Raw genomic sequence first — 14,955 nt, 5'->3', positions numbered from 1 at the left:
TCTATCACTGAGATTCTAGGACTCTGTAACCTGGCCTAGAACCTTCCAACTTCATTCCCATATAAAGGAATAAAGGGAAAGGGAGTGGCATTACCCAGAATGCAGTGGGAGAGGACACTTTTAGAGTTGGGCTCACACTTATGGCTCTCAAACACTCTGCCCTTTTCTAGGTGTTGATTGGAAGATGACAGATGTGCAGATTGCCACCAAACTTAGAGGGTAAGTGATTCTTAGGACCTGAGCAGCTGCTGTGTTGGCGTCCAGGGCCCTGCTCTACTCCTTCCCCTTAGGACTACTTCCTTCCCCTTGTGTTAGAGATCTAAATGTCCATCTGGCTCTTTATCCTTGAAAGAATGTGGCTTGTGGATGGGCTGCACCAAGGATGGGGAACCTGTGGAACAAATCTGTGTTCTGTGAAGCTTGAATTCAGTCAAAGGGCCTCACTTGAGGACCTCGAGGGCCACATGTGGCCTCGAGGCTGCAGGTTCCCTACCCCTGGGCTATACTGTAACATTGTGGGGATCACTGAATTCTCTTTGCCCCAAATTCTCTCTACCCTGCTTCATTTCCTCTTTCCTTAGTGTGGGTAATGAGTTTCCCTGCATGAGATTGATAATACTGCCTCCTGGGGATTAGGGATCCCCAACCTCTTAATCATGCTGCCCAATAAGATAACACCTCAGTCAGGGAATCTGCCAGTTTCTAATAGGGCAAGACCATGTACCAGCACAGCTAGGCATCATGAAGAAGCTGGACAGCAAGGTGGTAGTGGCAAGCATGCCATAGCCCACTTCTCCTGGACGATCAGGTGATCAGTTCCAGGTTAGACAAATGAAGGCTGTGGTTGTCAGTTCTAAGTCCTAGGGTTGATGGTTATCCCAGGGCTGGGGGAGGAGATCACGGAGAGTGGATATGAATTCTCTAGGGCCCCAGTTTTTGCTCTGTTTGGCTACAGGTACCAAGGTCTCAAGGAAAGCTGCTTTCCAGACCTCCTTGAGCAGTTTGCTGTTTCACATCAATGCAACACCCACTGTGAGATGCTGGGTCTGAAGTCTCTCAAGAGCCTTGAGACTCTTTACCCGGTGGCCAAGGCCAAGGGCTCCAAGAGCCCCTCCTCGGGCAGGAAAGCCCCATCATCCACTCAGTTGAGCCCCCAACTTCAGAAGAAAGGTCATCTCAGCCCTCAGGGATCCCGAAAAAGCACCTCAAGCTTGAAGGCCATCCCTAGGTCCCCTGAGACTGCTGATACACAGTTAAATAACCAACCTGCTGCCCAGGAAAGGGGCTCCAAGGCTCAAGGCATGTGATAATCACGACTGGAGGCTAGAGGGCCTCCACCTAGATTAAAGACCAACCAGTAAACAGTTCAAACCAGACAGTAAATATCCTAAGACAGAAATAGAAAGGATGGGTGGGTGTAGCCCCTGTTGCAGGAGTGCCCTCCCTATATGTAAGAGGCCTCTTCATTCTCCTTTAGCCTCAGAGTGACAGGACCCACAGTGTAGAAAGCTGTGTCAGGGTCTCTGAGACCTCCTGGAAGGATGCAGGGATCATTTGGCATGGTTTGTGCCAATCTCTGTTTCATTCATTTGAGGCCTTGGTGCACGTCTAAGTATGGACCCCACAGCCTCCCTCCAGGCTTAGTGAACAGAAAGGGAGACAGGTCAAACCCTTGGCATGGCACAGTACCTGGGGCTTATGTGCTCTGAGAGCATCACAGTGCTGGGTGTCAGGGACCTCACATGTGGTGCTCTCCACAACGTTTACAGTTGCTCTTGGCTCGAGGGCCCCTCTGCATCCCTAAGCCAGATGCTCACCTTGCACTCATCATAGCCAGATTCTGAAGTGTGTGTTGTTTCTTTGACTGCTCTGGGCAGAGGCCTCCCCATTTCCATATTGCTTGGCACTGAACCCTTGACATTAACCAAAGCTACTTGACCTTGTTTTTGGGGAGTGGGTTGGTGTTCCTGTTTGCTGGCAACTACCAACCCCAGGGTCTATTCAATTCCTAGACCTTTGCCCCTGTGGCCTAGCCCCACCTTCAACTAACCTGCCTCAGTGCTCAGGGGAGAAGAAGCATGACCCTATCCAGAGTTTCTTCCCTAGCACCCAGTCTGTTTGTCTTGTGAGTTATAACAATGAAGGGCATTCACTTTCTTGTTTTTCCCATGTTCCTCTTTACTGCTGATTCCCTTTCCCCTTAAGAGCTTCTCATTTGCTCTTCCCCTGGCTGAGTCTTTTTCTAGGTCTGCGCTGGTTGTTCTTTGCTGAGATGTGGGGTCCAGACTCCACCCTGGCACCAGGGAAATTGCTGTCTTTGCTTGCTTCTCATATCCTGTTCTTTTTTTCAAGTTTGATCTGGGCTACTAGGGCCATGAGGCCCTACCCAATGGGATTGAGAGTGGGCATCAGCAACTGTGGCATGTGGGCTGGTGCTTGGTTCAGGAGGTCTGGGGTCCCACTCTGAGATAGAGAACTTAGAGCCACGGTGATTCTTAGATATTCCTGCATAGTCAGTGCCTGAGGGTTGAGTTTAAAGTAATTTTCTGCTCAGTATAGAATGTGTGTTGGTTGAGGTGGGTAGGCAGGGAGGGAAGAAGGAGCCAGCCTAGCTCTGGGGTTCTAGATCTCTATGTTTAGGCTCTCAGATTGAGACCTGGGCTCCTGGGGGACAGATAGTAGCCCTAGATCCATTTATTTGATTCTGGATTTCTCTTTATGGGCTCCAAAAGAAACTGTAGTCCTAGGCTGAGGAGCTCAGCCTGAGTACATCTCTTGTTCTGCTCTGTGTTGGGATGGGTACACCTTACATGGGGATAGGGGCTTGCATGCTCCACTTTGAATGCAATAAAGACAATGAGTGCTTGTCCATGTGGTTTCTCTTTCTTTAGTCATGGATGCTCCTTCTGATCAATCAGTCAGCATTTATTAAGCGCCAGCTGTATGCCAAGTCCTGAGCTAAGTGCTGGGGATACAAAGTCCCTGCCATCTCTTGGATTTCTGGGCCCATGGGGCCCTGACTTGGACTTTGGATAGATTAGAAAATAAATCAGGCCCAAATTTCAAGTCCTCTTTTTTAAAAACTAATTTATTTATTTTTAAATTTCAACATTTACTTTTACAAGACTTTGAATTCCAAATTATTTTCCCTCCCTCCCCAAGACAGCATGCAATCTGATATAGGCCATATGTGTATGATCATATTAAACATTTCCACATTAGTCATGTTGTGAAAGAAGCATCAGAACAAAAGGGAAAAACCACAAGAAAGAAAGAGCAAACAAGTAAAAGAGAAAATGATATGTTTCAATCTGCATTCAGACTCCATAGCTCTTTCTCTGGATGTGGATAGTATTTTCCATCATGAGTCCCTGGAACTGTCCTAGATCACAGCATTGCGCAGAAGAGCTAAGTCTAACAAAGTTGGTCATCGCACAATGTTGTTGTTACTGTCAAGTCCTGTTTCTTAAAAAAATAAGTTTTTAATTGATTCATGTCTTCTGTTTTTTACATCAGCACAGTTTTCCCCATTATCCTTCTCCTTCCCAGAGAGCCATCCCATATAACAAATAGTATTTTTAAAGGGAAGAAAAGAGGAAAAATCAGGCCAATTGATAACTCTGAAAAAAAGTCTGGAAATGCGTGCTATGTAACACCTGTGGACCTCCGACCTCCACAAAGGGGTAGCTTCTTTCTGAGTCATTCTTCTCAAGTCCTATTGTTTCCTGAGCACACCACATTTCAAACGCACTGAGGCAGAGACAGTAGAAGCTGGCTTCATGCATTTTGTCATCATCAGCCCTTTCTCACTTCTGGGACAGAAGGAGAGAAGGAGGTAGGAGGAGGAAGGAGAATACTCCCATCCTCACTCAGTGGATGGGGTTTGATCTCCCACCTTTCCCCAGCTCCATGCTGCCCTTCCCAGGTTTCTTTCTGAGCAGGCTCCCCACTTACCCTCTAGTTTGTTATTTCTTTGGTTAGTGATGATAATAGCTCACATGCATTTGACACTTTAGGTCTTACAAAATCCTTTACTCATAGCAACCCCAGAAAGGGGGTGATGCAAGTATTCTTAACCTTGTTTACAAGTAGGAGAACTGAAATTAGGTGGTTTGTTTGGGTCAAGATCTAGTAAGCTTCAGAGGAGAGTTTTTATCAAATACCTGTTGTATGAAAACCAAGGAACTTCATATTTGGTGAATAGAATGAGGAACTTGGAGCCAAGAAGACCTGGGTTCAGATCCTACTTTTGACACTCACTTTGTGACCATGGGCAAGTCACCTAGCATCTCTGAGTGCCAGACAAGCATTCTCTAATTCATGGATGGGCAGCTAGATGGTGTAGTGGATGGAATGATGGATTTAAAGTCAGGAAGATCCAAGTACAGAATCCTACCTCTGGCACTTACTAGGTATCTGCTGTAAGCTTCCCAATAAAAAACTCATTCAACAAATATTCATTATACACCCGTTGTATGCAAATCACGAAGCATCGTGTTTAGTAGACAAGTGATTTAGTCTCTCTGTGCCTCAATTTCTTTATAAAATAGTAGCATCTACCTTCCAGGGTTCATGTTAGAATCAAGGTTAACACGTAAAATGCTTATAAGATAAATGAACAAATGGATAAAGCATTAATTAATCACAGTAAAACTGTGCTAAATGCTGGGGATACAAATATAAAGGGAAGATCCTTGATCTCAAGAAGCTTATATTCTAACGAGGGAGACACCACATAGAAGTTTTCAGCTTCAAGTCAAATGGAAAGCGTAGTAGCAAATCAGATGGTAACAACTCTTCTTTAATGACATTTACACTGATTGAATCATATCTGTTTAAATTTAGAACCAGAAGGGACATTAGAGTCCATGTTTCTAATCTCATTATTTTAAGTATGAGGAAATGTGACTAGCCAAGCTACTTACTACAGCTAACGTCTAAGGCATAATCGAACCTAGGTCTTCCTGACACCAAGTCCAACATTACTTGCTGCTACTCTTCTTAAGCTTTGCAAATCTTAAAGTGGTATACAAGTGCTAATTCTTCTGCCCTCTAACACGGCCAACACAGTGGTCCAGGTATCCCATAAGTCTCAGGTTATATCCTTCTTTAAGAAGTTTTTCCCGGGCTTCCTTAATTTAGTGCCTTTCCTCTGAGATTATCTCCAATTTATCCTGTTTACATGTTTTACGGATACCTAGTGATTTGCAGTGTTGTCTATCCCATTAGACTGAAGACTCCTTGACAGCAGAGACTGTCCTCCCACTCCTTTCTCTTGTATCCCCAGCACACAGTAGGAACTTAATAAATGCCTGTTGACTTGATTCAATATTTCTCCTATTGACAGTGGAGATCTTTTATATGTCAAACATGCTGCTAAATCTGATGGGAGATGCAAAGGTGAATGATCCCTGGAGATAGGTCTTCAACCCAGCCACAGAATGATCTTAGATAAAACTCACTCTTTAGTTTAAGTATGCATGTAAATTAAGCCGCTTTGACTAAGAGAGTTCCTACTTTTTCAAGTTGCAATATTACAAAATTTCATAATATGCTGGGTGCGGTAGCTGACAAGATCTTACACTCCAGTCCTAGTGAAAAGTCCCAAGGACTCTTACAGGCAAGGACACCTTAAGGGGATTTTACTACTCTGGTCTCCTAACCGTAAGTGATTGTTATTTTCTGATTTAACACAAAATATACCTTATAAAATATTTAACAATTTTCAGACATTTTCACCACATTCATTTACCAGACAATTGTATAATCTAACAGCATCCGGATTAAAAAGGGAAATTATTTTTCTAACAGCATTTTTCACAACAGAAGAAAAATTTACATATACAATCCCATTAGGTGACATTAATTCAACAGAATGCATTTCCCAGTTCTCTTACATAGCAAGTCATTTATCACTTGTGGCACCCTATCTTGTTTGAATTCAAGACCAATACAAAGTACTTACATTAACCCTTATATAATACTTACCACTTGCTAGGCTTTTTTTAATGGTTTTTAAAGCTTAATTGAAAGAGTTGCAGAGCTCTGCCTTATGTAGCACTTTAAAATGTTTGCATTTTGATTTCTCAGGTATTATTCTGAATTTCTTAAATGAATCAGTATATTAATTTGCTAATTTACATGACAGGCAGTTAAGTAGGAAGTCTGAAGTTTTTCCCTTTATGAGGATACCAGTTGTAGATATCAATGGAGCCAAAGCCAATTTAAAAAAGCGTTCTTTAAGTGGGAGAGCATTACCAAGAAATATTTTGTCCAGTTTAATTCCTCTATGGTGTGGATATTGTATTATTTACCCTTGGCAGAAGTCAGGCGCTGAATTAAGCTCTTGATAATTACAGGGTCCTCTCAACAGCACATTGTGGGGGGGGAGGTGGGAATTGGGACAGGTGGGGTTGCTATTGTTAGTATGTCCTTTATGGATTAGCAAGTGTGATTTGTATTACATTCTGATTTATAATAATTTTCCTAATATGAGAACACATCTCACTGTAAATGAAACCATTTAAATCAAATCCTGGGTTTACAATCTCAAATAGTAATAATTTTCCCAAGCACCACTCAATAGTTAGCATTTCAAACTTGGGGGCCAGCTTTTTTAGTTAGATCAAAATCACCCAATGAATGAAATAATTTCCTTTTATTTTCTTAATCTGTCCTGTCCTGACACTTTAGGAGGGGAGATAAAGTACATGTCTTACCTTCCCCCCATCTATTCTTTGTAATTTTTTACCCCAGAAAAACTTCAAATCATCCAGATAATTTTGTGCTACAAACTTTAACTTCTAAGAGTTCCCATTTGGCAGTTTTATAATTGTATTATATTTTTGACAGCCTTTTCTCTAAAATGTTTCACAAACCTGTTTAAAATCATCTATTTTGAAAGGAACCTTTCATTTTTACAATTTTGACTCTGTACTTTTAGTTTCACTACATCCCAGAATTTCTCTAGTCTTTATTCCAATTCTAAATCTAATTCTAATCATGTCTCAAGCTATCTACAGAACTGATCTTTTTTTACTGAATTTTTTCCTTTTCAATTTAGTACAAGTTTTTATTACACAAAACCAATTAATTGCAATACTGTCATTCTGGATTTTTAAAGACTCACAAATGCATAGTCTATTCCAATTTCTTTAGGTAACTTTGTTTTTAGTTTACCAATCTAGTTATATTATTCAGAGTACTTAAATAATTGCTTAGGCAGAAACAAACATTATTCCAAATTAAATTTTATTTACTTTTTAAATTTCTCCCTGATTTGAACATGTTTCTTTTTTTTCACTTTGGAATTTCACTGATACTACTTTCAGTTCCCTTTTTGCTTTTTTCTAAAATGAAACTTAAAACTCATTCACTTGGGAATTTTAGTTTCATATCAATGAAATCACCCTTGCACTAAAACTTTTACAGTTTTTTTCTTAACCACATTCACTAAGATATTTCAGTATTTATAAAATTTGGAAATTTTGTAGAGAATTTGGATTTCTGTCACAAATTTAGTTTCTAATTCATAATGTTTTAAATTTCTTCAAATTGGGAACAAAGACTCCCTTCCTTTTAATCTGCCTTTCCAACTTGTCCAGAGTGAGAAGTAGACTTTCCTTTTTTTTTTTTTAAAAAAAAATACTCTTCTTCCTTTGGCTGATCAGACCACAGGAAGAAATTAGCACAAAATACAGACAATACAATAAGACAGACACACAGATTTACTGGCAAAGTTTTCCCTCTAGGTCTAAGTTTAATCAAAAAAGCCTGTGTGCAAAATTTTGAATTGTGAGTTTTCTTTGTGAGTCACTCCAGGGCCACTTCAATTTTTCACTCCATGTACCTCACCTTTTCTTAAAGCATTTCCTGGATAGATGACCCTCTTTGTTACAGAATATATCTTTATATATCTCCTGTGACTCTTGATTTCCTGATGCTCAAAAGGGAGCCGTAGTCCTCCAAGTGAAAACCAGGAGTGTTTGCAGTTTTGGCTTAGATTCTGCTATCTCCCTTCCCCTTTTTGCAAAAACATATTGAGCATCACTCTTAAGCTCACTAATGTTCTGTTTATGCTATACAAGGCAATTCTTATGGAAATAATTGCACATTTCTGATATGGATTGACCAAGAAAGATAGAATTAATGATTCTAGCATCCCTCTGATTAATTCTATCTGACCCTGCACAGTGCTTGGCCCCTTTAAACAACCTGTCATAAAAGTGATAAGGAGTTTCATTTTCTTCCTGAATGATTTCTTGAAATTCACTCCACTTTTCAGGTTGAATGGTACATGCTTCCATTTCCTTGATTATGAATTTGCTAGCTTGTAATAGCTTGACATACTCAACTGGATTGTTTGGGTTCCAACGCAGGTCTTATAAAGGCCAATTAGAAAAGATTCCCTCACCCTGCCCCATCCCTGAAGGAGTGGAACTGGCTGGGGCATATCTCTTTACTTCTTTTATGATCGCAGTTCTTTTCTTGCAAGGGGAATAAACAATAATCAAAAATTTAATAAGTTATCAGTTGAATCTTTGAAGTCTTAGACCAAATTTCACATAATTTGACGGTGTTCACTTTTGTCATTCCCAGTTGAACTGGGAGTTTCCCTTTGTTCCAGCATATGAGAAATTTCTCTGAGGGAGTCCTTTGGATAAGCTACTGCTAGACCCCATCCTATAGAAGGGATGGGTCCCCTATAGATGGGACAGATTCCCTTATAGAAAGGACAGATTTCTTTTTAGAAGAGTTTGGGTCCCCTATAGATGGCCCTAAATCCCCCATAGAAGGGATTCCAAGGGCTTACCTTAGCTTGGAAGAATTGAGATTGAGACTGAAGGGGAGTCCTACCCTTCCCCATGCAGAAGTCTCTTGGTGACAAGTTGATGAGCTGCGTGTACTCTGGGGAGTTCCTTGAAGAGGCTATCTCAAGGGCCAGGGTCACTAATTTGACTCCTGGCTGGCTCACCAATTGTCATGATCAAAATCTATGATAAAGAAAACCCGAAGCAACAAAGTTCTGAGCATGATCAATTTATTAGCAAAACTAACAGATTCCAACAAATGGGATCCAAGTCTCCTCAGCAGCCAGGGACATCCAATGAAGGATAACAGAGCATCTTTATAGTCATTAATGCAGAATATGAGAAATATATGTAATCTTGGGCAACATAGGAGTTGCTTCTTTCTGATAGGCTGATGAGAACAGGGAAACTGAGGATGCAACATAGAAGTTGTGGTCTAGAACATTTGGGTATAGGGAAATTATGGTTGGAACAAAGAACTTTGTGACTGGAACATTCCAGGAATAGGGCGCTCTCTGGTTTGAACCCCCTTGCTTATCAGAATGCACGTGATTTAAAAGCAGCAGTCCAAAATGGAGGACAACAATTGATTTGATTCACAAGGTGGAGTGCAATTAAAATTACAATTTCATATTCTCAGGTCCTCTGTAGGCAGGTAGGTGGTCCAGTCCACATAGGACTTGGAGTCAGGAAGACCTGAGTTCAAATCATGCCTCACACTAGCTGTGTGATCCTGGGCAAGTCACATTTTTTTGTCCCAGGATTGTAAGGAAGATCAAATACATCAATTTATATAAGCCACTTTGCAAACCTTAAAGCAATATGCAAATGTAACCTATCATTATTGCTTTGCAGAGGTGTGTGTGTGTGTGTGTGTGTGCGTGTGTGTGTGATTGAGCAACTCTTCCTAGGAAAGAAGACTGTGGAAAGTTGTGTTATCTTGCATGTAACTACCACTTGATTAAGAGTAAAATTGATACTCTGAATTGAATCTCATCTTTTCATGCCTCAGTGTTCCAGAGAAAATACTGGATTGCAGTTCCCACCCCAAACAAATTGGCATAACTTTTCAGGCGCTGGAGTAATGGTCTCATGATTTTGGAGGGGAAGTCATTGAGAGGAAGAGAACCTTCAGAATGGTGGTATGGTCCAGCATGGACACTAGGGGTCCAGTTACTCAAGGATTATGGATTCTGTGAAGTAAATGCCATGAGTGGGAACATGAAGTATGTTCCATTAAGCTTAATGACATAGTTGAATGGACCTGGAAGGAAGAGGATCAGGAGGGATGGGCCACTGAAAGAAGACCATACCACTGGCTGCTACTCATGGTGATACCAAAAAATGGGGAGGCAAGCAGTCCAACTCCCTGAAGAGATAGAAGTGTATAGAATGAGAGGGGCTTGTTTCTGCTTGTAAATAGGAGGCAAACATGGTTTAATGGGTAGAGTACTGGACTTGAAGTCAAGAAGACTTGGGTTTAAATCCCACAATAGATATTTGCAGGCTGTGTGACTCTGTGCAAGTCACTCAGCCTTTTAAGGCCTCATTAATCTCTACAGTTAGGGGGTTGGACTTGATAACCTGTAAATTCCTTTCCAGTCCTATAACTATGATCCTATGGTAGAGCTGGAAAAAAACACTTTGCATTCCTTATTAACAAAGGCCATTGGAGCCAAGAAGCATCTGATAACAGCCTCCTTCACTGGGGGCTTGCCCCAGACCAACCCAGTGGTGTGGGTACCACATCAGGTATCAGAGGTGGTGCCATCTGCTGCCAAGGAATTGGGTCTGTTGCAAAGTAGTTTTCAACACTGGCCTGGGGAGAGTTTTCTTCTTTGACTCATTTGGCAGTGACTGGTCATACCAATAAATCAACACTTTGTTGAGGTCTCAAATGATTAGACTCCCACAAAAGGGAACCTCCCCTATTTCAATGGATAGATGGGTTATTCTAAATGCAGTGGCTCTCCAAAAGGAGACTTTGCCCCAGAAATCAACTTAAACTATAGGACTGATCGCTACATGGGGAATTCAGTCTTGTTTGAATAGGCATTGCTAAAGTCTTTATGAAAATTCTCAGATGCTGCTCCCCACCCTCAACTCCTTCTCTGCATCTAAGACATGAATGCCCTACCATTTGCTAGCATCTCAGTACCTAAAGGCTTTAAGGAAAAATATGATCGTAAGGCAGAGGCCAATAACCCTCAGGTTTTCCCACTTCTAAGTTACACTGTTGTTAGGAAACAGACAACTTTATGGGAGAGCAAGAGATAGTGGTAAGAAAGGATGGAGAGAAGAAGTTATCCCTTGATTACTGGATCTGGGAGTAAAAATTATAATTTTCCTGTGGGCATTCACCCCCAGTATGACTAGAAGTAATCAGAGAGACAATCACCCAAAGACTGGTTTCCAGTCATTCTCCATGGTAGAGGTTTCTCCTTCTAACAATTTCTCAATAGGGTCTCAGGGATGAGGGCTTGGAAGATGGACCCTCAGTTGATATTATGCCCCATGGTCTAACTCAACTTTCATTCCTAGTCAGACTGGGATGTTTGATTGAATGCCATCCAATTCAAGAGTCATAATTTTGGGGAACATTTATAAAGTCCCATTGAGTCTTAGGGTCAGCTTTACCTACAACCAGAGGGATGTTGGAGCTAACTCATACCAGTTCAGGAATTGTTAAATTTCTAGTGTGAGCATTTATACCTTGGAGCAAGTGTTAAAAATCAGGTCTTGACTTATTGTTTTGTTGATTGTCTAGACTTAAGAAAGTGATAGAATGGTAATAATGCTGATTAAACTGAAAAGTTTGTTTCATCTTTTCAGAGAACCCATTGCTAAACATTTATTAGCACCCCTCTACCTCCAACCTACTCGGTTTGGATAGATCTAGTCTTGATCCAATTTGGTCTTGAAAGTAGGTAGTGCTAGTATATAGAGTCATGGATTCCTCTTGGGAAATAGTATCACTGCCATTTAATTTAGTTAAGAAAAAATAGAGGAGGTGGGACACAGGAGAAAGGACAGGTTAGTTGCTAGTCTTCTCTAGGGCTCTATCTTTGTCCCAAGCCATGGGGGATCAGAAGGAGACAGAGAGTACACGGGGATGTTAAGTTAGAGGATAGAACCTTGGGACTCAGCCCATGAGGTGAGAAACATAGTGCCACCAGTACTTGGCACATAGTAAATGATTAATAAATACTTTTTCTTTCATTTATTCATTCCTCAAAGGGGTACTCCAAATACTGACCAGATCCCTGAGACTGATCGCAAACAAAAGGACATTTTATATATAGATTTTCCGTCAGAACAATCTTATGGTCAATTCTCTCAGTGATCATTTCCATTCTAGTCAATAACTGAGTGTATTGGACTTGTATTTTGAACTGTAATAAAGATTAATAGCAGTAAATATGGAATCTGTATATTGAAGCTAATTGTATTAACTGGGCTAACCAGTTCTTAGAGCCCCAAAGCTGTTTGCAGTAATTAGTCACCTAGAACATGGGAAGCAAGGGTCAGGGAGTGGATTATGGAAAACCAGAAGTTGGGTCAAACTATGACAGCTCAGTTAATTAACAATTCATCATAAACAGATTCCAGAGGATGTAGATCTATCAGCTACCTGAAAGAGAGAAGTCTCCCTCAATGAAGATACAAAGACTATTCTGTCTTCTACTTGGGGTGATTCTTAAATCCTTTGACTGGGGGAGGGCCACCATTGGAAGGGGTGTTACTGAGTGTGCCTTCTAAGGAAGAAGAAGGTATGGGAATCTGAGCTCTCTAGGAATTGTTCATGTGAGTGCTACTATTTCTGTTGAGAGGAAAGCTGATGTGCCTCTCTGTGCCAGGTAGAACACACTGAAGTTCCTGCCCAAACTAGGTAGGTAAGAAAAACAACTCTATTTCATCAGGGCATGGAGCTTTGTAAAATATTATACATTGCAATTCAGATGGAGATGCTCTAGAAATTACATTTAAAATGGCAACATTTGGGATCAAGGATGGTAAACTTTAACAACAGGGAAACAGAAAATCTATAGTTGAGCGGTGGGAGGGTCACAGCAGTGGAAGTCATGTGAGAAACAGTTGGGTTTGGGGGTGATGGAGGGGAATCTTTGACATTTCTTTTTGTTCCCCACATAATGCCTTCTGTTCCATTCCAGCTCATTTAATTTCAGGACACAGCAAGTAGGGCTGGTTTATTTGAAGGAAACCAAATAGGTTTTTAATAAGAAAGCTTAGTACAATGTCATCTACTCCATGAGTGATAAAGATATCACAAATATGCCTTAGCAATTCACTTCATCTTTTTTTTGAAAAAGCATTTTTGCTCAATAAATTGTAATATGGGCCATACATTAATAATAGAAGGGAAGGACAGCCATTTCAGGTCCTCTCCCCAGGACTGTGTGGGACAGGTCAGGAAGATGCCATGACATTGAGCAGCCAAGTGGCGCAAGCATCAGAGCGCTCGGCCTGGAGCCAGGAAACTAGCCTTAGGTACTTACTAGCTGTGTGACCCTGGCAAAGTCACTTAACCTCTATTTTCCTTAGTTTCCTCATCTGTAAAGCGAGGATAATAATACAACTATTTAATGGAGCTGTGAAAATATGTAAAAGTATTTTGTTAACCTGAAAGCACTATAGAAATGTTAGTCATAATTAAGAGATGAGCATAGGGTTGGGAGAAAGGATGAGTGTGGAGTTTAGGTTTGAAAGGGACAAAGACTGGGGAGTTGGTTTATTATTTTTAAAATTAAATTTAATAAAATTAAAATTAAGAATTATTTTGCCTTTATATTTTATATTTTCAGTCCCCACAACTACAAAGCGTAATATAAAAAGCAGGGAATCTGAGCACCTGATCTGTATTCCTTTGAAGTCTTGGATTTAGGCTTACCTGTAGACCAAGGAGGGAAGGGGGTAGTAGCTGAAGAGAGGAGAGGGGACTGGTGCCTTGTCTAGGAAGGAACCTAGGCCTGTTTAACATATTTAGTTTTATTCTTTTTAAAAATTAGGATTAAAGAATTGTATACAGTGTGCTTTTTATAAGTTCAATGGGTTTCTTAGCAGGAGTGGGAGTAGACAGGTTGCTTGTGAAGTAGGAATGAGGGCAGGTACTGTGCTAAGTACTTTACAAATATAATCTCTTTTGATCCTTACAACAACCCTGAGGGGTAGGTACTATTATCATCCCCATTTTACAGATGAAGAAACTGAGGTAAACAGAGTTTAAGTGACTCCCCCCTTCCTTTCCTTCCCCCCCACCCCTGTTATTAAATGTCTGAGGTTGGATTTGATGTCAGATAGTCCTGACTGCAGGCCTAGCATTCCATCCTCTGGACTACATAGGTGCCCCAGTAGCTGTGGATTAGATAAATCCACATTCACTAAACCATTAGATTAACTAGAGGGCAGCTAGGTGGTACAGTAGGTAGAGTACCAGTGCAGGAGTCAGTAGAACCCGAGTTCAAATCTCACCTCAGACACTTGACACTCACTAGCTGTGTGACCTTGGGCAAGTCATTTAACCCCAATTGCTTCATCCTGGGTCATCTCCAGTCATCCTGATGAATATCTGCTCACTGGATTCAGATGGCTCTGGAGGATAAGTGAGGCTGGTGACCTGCACAGCCCTCCCTCACTCAAAACAAAATCAAGTGCAAGTCATGTCATCATTTTTCTGATGGCATGGTCTTCTTTGGCGATGAAGGACAAACACACACAGATTAACTGGACAAGTGTATCCATCTACAAAGGGGTGAGTTTTTTTCCTCAGGAAAAAATTATTAATATTAGGAAGCTCTCTGGCTTTATTTGCCTCTCTCTAACTCCACAAAGGTGCCCAGTTGAAGTAGGAATTAAATAGTCTTTTAATTAGACTTTCAGCCTTCTCTGCCCAAGTATCCAACTGCTTGGAAACCATCGCAAAACAGAGGCCTAAAGACAACTTAGCTTTGATTTCCCCCGCTATGTAGGGTCCTGTAGCCCAGCTGTGGTCAGTGCAGCAGTGAAGTAGCCTCATGGCCTGGCAAGTCCCACATGGGGTTTTTCCACCGGAGAGGCTGCTAACTGGTTGCTTGCTTTGGTCCAGTAGTAAGGACCAAATGCTATCAGCCAAGCTCTTGTTGGCAGC

General features: G+C 41.2%; 2 protein-coding genes across 3 annotated transcripts in view; both read left to right on the top strand.

Annotated features, from left to right (window-relative positions):
* ALPK3 (alpha kinase 3) overlaps positions 1–2,871 on the top strand; it is a 43,930-nt gene extending 41,059 nt beyond the window's left edge. For both annotated transcript variants that reach the window (XM_072619818.1, XM_072619810.1), the window contains 2 exons: positions 171–219; positions 956–2,871. In XM_072619818.1, coding sequence (XP_072475919.1) covers positions 171–219; positions 956–1,307 — 401 coding nt within the window. In that variant the 3' untranslated portion in view covers positions 1,308–2,871. The remainder of the gene's footprint in view (positions 1–170; positions 220–955) is intronic.
* A 94-nt stretch (positions 2,872–2,965) lies between these two features.
* Positions 2,966–14,955, top strand: part of SLC28A1 (solute carrier family 28 member 1) — a 60,914-nt gene continuing 48,924 nt past the window's right edge. The window contains exon 1 of the mRNA XM_072619832.1: positions 2,966–5,664. The gene's annotated coding sequence lies outside the window, so the exon portion shown is untranslated. The remainder of the gene's footprint in view (positions 5,665–14,955) is intronic.

This window comes from Notamacropus eugenii, chromosome 1, assembly GCF_028372415.1.
Source record: "Notamacropus eugenii isolate mMacEug1 chromosome 1, mMacEug1.pri_v2, whole genome shotgun sequence".
Lineage (NCBI taxonomy): Eukaryota > Metazoa > Chordata > Mammalia > Diprotodontia > Macropodidae > Notamacropus > Notamacropus eugenii.
Note: the sequence above shows the minus strand (reverse complement) of the source record. Positions and strands in the feature narration are given on the sequence as shown.